At 44.7% G+C, this 8,135-nt stretch overlaps 1 protein-coding gene across 1 annotated transcript in view; it reads left to right on the top strand.

Moving 5' to 3' along the window:
* Window positions 1-8,135, top strand: part of ASTN1 (astrotactin 1) — a 154,746-nt gene that overhangs the window by 99,792 nt on the left and 46,819 nt on the right. Inside the window, exons 16-17 of the mRNA XM_019528349.1 lie at window positions 2,147-2,251; window positions 2,895-3,083. Of these exons, the coding sequence (XP_019383894.1) occupies window positions 2,147-2,251; window positions 2,895-3,083 (294 nt within the window). The remainder of the gene's footprint in view (window positions 1-2,146; window positions 2,252-2,894; window positions 3,084-8,135) is intronic.

Here is an 8,135-nt window from a genome sequence, read left to right on the forward strand (position 1 = left end):
ACACTTCTAAAAGCACTCTGTCCATGTTTGACTTGCACACTCAGACTGCGTTTTGCCATAGCCATCCAGGAGAATCATTGGGAAGTACTGCACTTATCCTTCTCCGTTTTATAGCACACTCTCAACACCATAATCATATCCATTAACATGCATGTTTAACAGAATATTTAATAAACTTATTCTTAAAGAATTTCCATATGCCGTCTTTGCATTTCTTATGGGTAGGACTTCGGGAGCCAGTGTTGGGGTAATTCCTTATCTTTTAAACAGAGAAATTGGGTAGTCAAGGGGCAAGACAACAGGCTGGGGTTTTTCACTGGAGCAGAGCACTCATAAAAACTGTTGCCTACAATGGTTGTTCCAGATGCTTAGAGAAGAGGAGCCCATGCTGTGAGAGGCTAGACGCAAATCTATGCCTTCTCCTTTCCCCTGTATGTGATACTTGTCAGCCAAGGGGGAGTCCCACTGGGCTCCCTATTGGCCGTGTCCACTCCCTCTAGCATGGAACGAGGGCCTACCAATTCCCATGATGTGGAGTGAAGGCAGTGAACATGGAAATGCCCAGCTTGCTGTGCTTAGAGCATAGTTCATTAAAAAATCTAATTAGCAGAGTAATTAATACACTAGGGCATGCCTTTGGGACTGGCCTTCTGGGAAAAAAGGGCTTGTTATCTTCAGAAGTAGTGCCCAGGATGGAGAGAGGAAACAAACCCAAACAAACTCCTTTTAAAGTTGTGATTTTAATTACTGAAGAGTTGCTGACCCTCAAACAGTCTTTGAATAATTAGACTCCTCCTTCCCCCCATGGTTATTTCCTCCAGTTCATTTCTGCCCAGCCTGGCTCATTTTGTTGCCTCAAGCAAGATTTAATTGAGCAGCTTGTTAAACAGAACTGCCAGCCGGCATGCCCTCTCAGTGCAACACTGTCCTTTTGTAGTGGATCAGGCATGGGTAGCCATTTGCTACCTGGGGCATTAGCAATCCTCTCTGTGCTGAGCATGGGGTTTGGCATGTCTGTCAAGCAAGGAGCAGTTCACTGCAAACTGTAGTAATGATAATGCCTTGTGGTTACAAAGCTCACCAATGGGTGGAGAATTCGATCTAAGGCACTGGCTGGGGATTTGGGAGATATGGGTTCAAATCCTGGCCCTGAAGTCTGCCTTTGACAAGTCTATTCATTCCTTTCTTTCATCTTCGGCTCTTGGTCTGTGAAATTGGCACGGTTCTCCTTTCCTTGTACACTCATTTGGACTGATGATGTCTTACACAGTAGGTTTAATATTTATCTTACACAGCAGCACCTGCTGCTAGGAGACTTTTCTCAAATGGGGCTTCTAGGGCCAGATATATGGCAATAGTAATAAGACATCTTTAATTCAGAACAGTTCCAAAACACTTCTCAAACTCAGGCTGAACCCTGAGATCCAAGCCATCCTTTGATGCTGCAAGAAAATGTAGAGGTCATTGACTGCTGGATCCCTTAGCAATGCACATCTGGTAGAAGAAAACCTACACTGTTTCTTTGTTGCAGTTAGCTAAGAGATCTGCACTGGAGGCTGCAGCAATGACACGCCTTCACTAATGAGCACATCCGGTTTCTAGGCTGTCTCAAATTGGATGTGCTGGGCAGAATGCTGCTTTTTAAAATGCAAGAGACCACAGGGGCAGGTAGGATCATAACCACAACTTATCTTGTCTCCAATAGTGACCAGCACCAGCTGTTTCAAAGGAAGGTTCAATATGCACCATGGTATATAATTATGGAACACCTTGCTCATAGGGGTGATTTTTTCCTAACTTCTCTAATCTCATGTTTGGCTTATGCTCTTTAAAGGAAAGTACATGGGAATTCCCAGAGGGTCCTGGCATTGACCACTGAAGATGATGGAAGAGCTCTTACTGAGTTCATAGGGGCAGAGTTAGGCTGACACTTAGGGCTTTTGGAAGCTCCCACTTGCCATTTCTTAAAGCAGGCCTATCACGTTGGATCTGTGTGGTGGGAATGATCTTGGGCTCTATCCCTGAACCTCTTTACTTCCCTGGGTACATCTCCTTTAACAGCCAGACGTGACACACTGCATGGTAGCTGGCAGACTCTCTGCCCTTCCCATGCTGAGGGCATTTATTTGTGTCCTGTCTCCTTCAGGGATGGTGAATTTCAGCGAGGTGTCTGGATACCCTTTGCTGCAACACTGGAAGGTTCGCTCGGTCATGTACCACATCCGCCTCAACCAGCTGACCATCTCTCAGTGTAAGTATGCTGGGACAGAGGCTGGCTGGTAAATAGCCTTATGAATTATTTGGATGGATTGAGGTTTCTATCTTTTGTACTCATTATAGCCATTAGGGCTATGTGAACCTTCGGATGCTGATTCAATTTGGAGGAGATTTAGTCTGATTCAGTGGCTGAATCTTTGAATCTGAATTGAATCAGGAAACCAGTTAAAAGGTCTGAATCAATTCGAAGCTCTTCAAATTGATTTGGAAAAGATTCGGAGAGCTTCGGTGATTTGGGCAGTCCCGGCTCGCTGCAGCAGGGAGCTGGACCCAGACTCCATGCTGATAAGTAGGGGGCGGGGGGCGACCATGGGGGGACCCCCGCTAGTCCCCATCCCCTGCCTGCTCCCCCAGCCCCACCTCCCACCCCCACCCGCTCTCCCAGCCCTGCCATGGCTGCCCTGCCCAGCCCTAGTTCCCGGCTCATTAAAAAAAAAAGCCCCCGCTCACTGCAGGGCAGTAAAACTAAAGAAAGACCTGTGCAGAGTGCCCGTGGTCTGAGGGATAGAGCAAGGAGCAGGGATGGGCAGGTTTGGAGGGGGCTCTGCCTCCACCCTCTCTGAGAATTCACCAGTGCCTTCTGTTCACTGTCGCTTTGCTGTGTCTGTCCTCTCCAGCTTTCAGCAATGCCCTCCATTCTCTGGATGGAGCCACTTCCCGAGGAGATTTTGTGGCCCTCCTGGACCATTTTGGTAATCACTACATCCAGGAGGCAGTCTATGGCTTTGAGGAGTCCTGCTCCATCTGGTATCCCAACAAGCAGGTCCAGCGACAGCTCTGGCTAGAATATGAAGACATCAGCAAAGGTAGGAATTAGTGACCAAGACCTGCCCTCTCCTGCAGGTCTCCACATGCAGGCAGAGGCAAGTAGTTTGGAGTCATGCCTGAGGAGCTCCTTCCCAGACCAGCTTGTGCACTGCTGTACCAAAGGTGTGTTTGGTTACCATTATCCTGCAGTGTCAAACCAAGTGAAAGGTGGGTTGTGTTCTCCTCTACATGCCCTGCTTGAATTCCTTTGGCCAGCTGCAGCTTGGTTTGTGATACAGGCAAACTGCCTGGTGCAGAGCATCCTTCGAAGTCAATGGAATGCCTCATAGTAGGCACTGGATCAGGCCATTGACAAAATACCACAGTCCCTAGCAAGGTGGAAGGCTAGTGTATTAATTCCACTAAGCCTTTTTGTCTGATTTGGGACCATTTATTGCCTATCTTTTGTCCTTTACCCTAATCTTAATTTAATCTCTTTGTCTCCTTCCACTTCTGCACTCTTACTTCTGGGTTTTGAGATGGATTTTCCTTCCAGTGTAGTGATTTTATTCTCTCAGAACCTGAGCATATATTTTTTTTTTAATTTCTAGAAACCACTTACGAAGTAGTCATTGTACAGGACAGGCCAAGAAACAGAGAGCTAAGAGATGCACACATAGCTGCTTAGTTTGTCTGGATGAAGCTAGTTGGGCTGCTTAGAGAACTCATCACGGAGACCGAAAAGGAGTTTAATTTTGCAAACTGAGACTTTGTGCAAATATGTTGTGCTTTTGTACAGACAGGAAATTTCTAGTCCAAGATGTGGGGGAGCAAAGGCTAATGTGACATACCAAAGCACTATATTCATGCAAGCAAGTATAGGATCTTTTGGCATATGTGTATGGGTATCCCTTAATGGCAGGATTTCAAAAGATTTGAGGCACGTAAGTGCCCAACTGCCGCTGAAAGTCAGTGAGAGTTTGGTGCTGTCTTTCTGTTTGTGCCTGTGAAAATCTCCCTCTAGCCATCCTTTCTTCCTCTTATATGCTGTCTCCCTCAGATATTTTTGTTCCTGCAGTACTCTGTAAGCAGGACCAGCTGTGATATTGTGTGGGACTCCAGTAGCCCTGTTCTACTTCTGTTTGACACTGGTTTTCTTGCAGCTGCTTGTCACACTTCTCATTTGACTCTTTAGATGCAACAGGACTTCCCAGGCAACACTTCTGTGCTGAGATGTCCACTGTTGATCAGTGGGGCTGCTGCTTTTTAGAGTCAGAATGCAAGGGAAAATCCTGAATTTGTCTCTGTGCTTTCAGAGGTGTAGTACAGGGATGATCAAGATAGGGCTTGCAGAGCCATGTCGTGTGGTCCGTGGGATTTCCCACAGATCCAGAAATTTGGCAGGAGTGAAGTGGTGGCAACATTGATTGCTGTGACTGGGAGCTGCAGCAGTTAGTGCTGCTGCTGTTCATCCTGCAGCCAATGTTCTGGCCCCACCGACTGGCCCCACATGTTGCATCAGGTCGGTGAGGCTGCATGAGTTGGGCACCACGTGTGCAACTGATACATGGACTTTTATCTAATTTGGTTTTAATGTAACAGTTTGTGGGCATGTTGCTGAAGACCATTTGGAACATGTACTTGCAAGAGATGAACTAGACAGTCCAACAGATAGAAATACACACCTTAGGGATTGAAACAAGCTGTTGGCACTAAAATAAACTTACCAGAATGTGTGCTGACCTGGCTGGGTAGATATCAGACTTGGGTGCCTCTCTTGTGTGACTTTTGGATTCGTACAGACATTGAAATGGATTTTTCCCATCTCTCCTCCCATAGCATAAATCCACTGTGGTTCTGCCATGGGCAACTTGACTATAGCATGGTTTTTTTGCTATTTTCTTCAGTTTTACTTTTCAGACTGGGCCTTTTCAGGTGTCTTGGATTCTCTGTCCTCTCCCCGACAGTATTGCATGTCATTGTCACTCCAGTTCTGGCACCTGCCATTTTCACTTCTTAGCTATTTTGTTGGTGAATGTCAAGAGCTAATATTGATTGAAAAATTGCAATAGACAGACCATTCTCTGTAGCTGCTGCCTTCCCCCCTGTGCCTGCCAAGCTGCAATTCAAAGCTATCCCAAAGCGGTCCATTTTCAGCACAATGGGGAAGCTGGGAAATGGTCTTGTCTTCTTTTTTAGTTTAAACAGGCTTGGGTTTTTTTCGTGGGTGTCTCAGAGCTAAGCCAGCACTATCCTATTTCTCTGCAAAATGTTTTAAAAGTAAACTTCTTAGAGCATGGACAGAGGAAAACTGACTTGTTAACTGTATCCCAATAATAAATAGTAGTTGCACAGATCACACTGTTGGTTCAGGGCTGAATTTCTGGAAAAACCTCTGGAAGCAAATGTATGATTGATGTGGAATTGTTAAATTCTATCAGTATCAAACTGAACCTGTGGCCTTGTGCCAGAAGAAACACACAATTTAATAACCCAGTCTTTAGTTACTACTACCTTCTGTTCCTTTTCTCATTCTTCCTGCCCAGATCAGCAGCACCAGAGATGTTTAATTCTAGATAACAGAGATACAATTTAAGAACCTAATCTCTCAGAGTCAATTGTTACAGCTGTAGACAGGAGCATTTGCATGCAATCTCTAGCTACAAAAAAAATAAGGGCCATGATGATGTGAAGACCTGTAGCCTAACTGCTGTTGCTAATCAAAAGCTCCCCATAGCATTACTCCCCTAAGTATTTGTCCTGTAGAGTGAACTTATGCATCATGATGTTAAGTATGACACAACTCCACGCAAATGTTCATAGACTAGGTCCTTAGCTGTTGAAGATTGGCACGACTCCACTAACTCCAGTGGAGCCACGCTGATTTACACCAGCTAAGAACAGGGTATTTCACATCCTGCTGATCTCCATACAAATGTTGCTGGGCAGTAAGTATACACATGTGTTGTACTTCAGTGCCACACCATTGCAACCCATTGTGACATAAAGGCAGTGTTGGAATCCTTTACCAACCTGTTGGAAGGATGCAGCTTCATCTCATTCAGTTCAAAGGCAAGGATCAAGCTAATTCTTGTTTCTCCCAGGGCTATACTGTGCTTTCTCTGACAGCAGTATAAATCCAGGGCAATTCCAGTTGCTTTGGTAAGGTTACTCAGGCTTTGTGCTGGTGTTGCTGAGAGCAAGGTCCTAACCACAGTATCATTCTTCAGTGAAGGGTGGTTGTCAGTGGAAGGCTCAGAAATGACAGGCAAATCCTACCTTTCATCTCAGACATGATGGGTATTTTCACCTGGTGGAACACAACATGCTCCTGCTGTGCAGGCACTCAGGAAGCTCCAAGTCGGGGACATCAATGCAGTTTCCTTTTAAGGAGAAAGGATCTGCCACTTTCTCCATTCAAAGTTAAAGGCAATGAAACATGTCTGTAGATATGTCACGCAAAGTTTCCTTTCTCTTCCATTTTTCCTTCTCTTTCTAAGGGAGACATTAGCCTGGAGGATACACCAGCCAGGTGGGTATCTCAGTAGGTCCTGCTTTCATAGAAAGTACCTTGGCCTCCTCTGTCATTTCAGTAGAAAATTGTTTCAAGACACTGCAAAATAGAGAGAAGCCACACTGCTCACTAGGAAGAGTGAAGGGATAAGCAGTATTAAGGGCCCCAGAATCTCAAGATCTGCTCATGTATTGTACCTCTGCTGCTGGATGCTTTCTGTTTCATGGAGACAGCCACTGGAAGTCAAATAGTTGGTTCCTGGGGATCTGAGTATTAATGTTATCTCCTCTCCGGGACATATTACTGTGATATGAAGTGCTATGGTATGTGCTCAAGAGCTAGGGTTGTTTATCTGGTCCTGAAACCAGCTGCAGTGGATTAGGCCCAAAGGGGAACTTATTACCAGGGATCCTAGCTTTCTCTGTTCAAAAACCCTAAATTCTCTGATTTAAAAAAATCCCAAATTCCCTGATTAAAAAACCCCAAATCCACATTTTTGTATGATTAAAATGAAACACCACTATATGTATAGGTATCATACTATATATCTATATAGATATCAGTTGAACATAATGTTTTATTAATATACAGGGTCTTCATAAAGTCCTTGCACACTTTTATACTTTAATAATTTAGGTTGTAGGTATGCTGGAAACAATCTGTAAACGGCATTTAAAAGCAAATTTATTACAGTTTTAGGACAACTAGAGTACACAATACTAGACTTCATAAGTAATAACGAACTTATTCTTAAATAAGATGGAGCTCTGTACCACTGTGCTCTGCATATACGACAGTTTCTAAATGACGTTTTCCTAGAGAAGTGGATAGGCAGAGGTGGACCAATTGTTTGGCCACCTCATTCCATGAACAGCACGTGCCCCTGGTGGCTAGCGGGGGCATGGCTGCGCTGGCGGCGGTGGGAGTGTGGCAGCGGGAGCATGGCAGTGGTGATTGGGGAGTGCTGCAAGCAGCGTCGACCAGCGGCGATCACAGACTGCCTGCAGATGGCGCTGGTGGTGTCAGTAGCAGGGTGATGAGCAGTGACCACCGACATCTGCCTTTTTGTAGGGGGTGCACTGCCATGCTCAGGGGGTGCACCCACGTGCGTCCCCTATGTGTCACCCTTGCCTCGTTCCCCTTACCTGTCACCATTGGACTTCTTTTCATGGGGACATGTTAAAAGTGTAGTTTGCTTGTCAAAACCACATTCTTTGGTGGAACTTAGGGCTAGGATCACCCATGCAATTAGTGCAGTAACTCAAGAGCAACTGGGAAATGTTTTTAAGGAGTTGGAAGATCAGATTGAGCACTGTATCATGATGGATGGTGGTTATGTTGAAGTCTAGCATTGTGTACTCTAGTTGTCCTAAAACTTTAATAAATTTGCTTTTAAATGTTGTTTACAGATTGTTTCTATCATACCTACAACCTAAGTTATTAAAGTTTAAAAGTGCACAAGGACTTTATGAAGACCCTGTATTTGCAATTTTAAAGCAATATGGAAACTTACCAGTGTCTCAATCATTATAATAAAATAAATTCTAAGTACCTATATATTTTGGCTTTTAATTTTGGGTTTTTTTATCATAGAATA

The sequence above is a fragment of the Gavialis gangeticus genome, unplaced genomic scaffold (genome assembly GCF_001723915.1).
Source record: "Gavialis gangeticus isolate Ggan-Ray unplaced genomic scaffold, GavGan_comp1, whole genome shotgun sequence".
NCBI lineage: Eukaryota > Metazoa > Chordata > Crocodylia > Gavialidae > Gavialis > Gavialis gangeticus.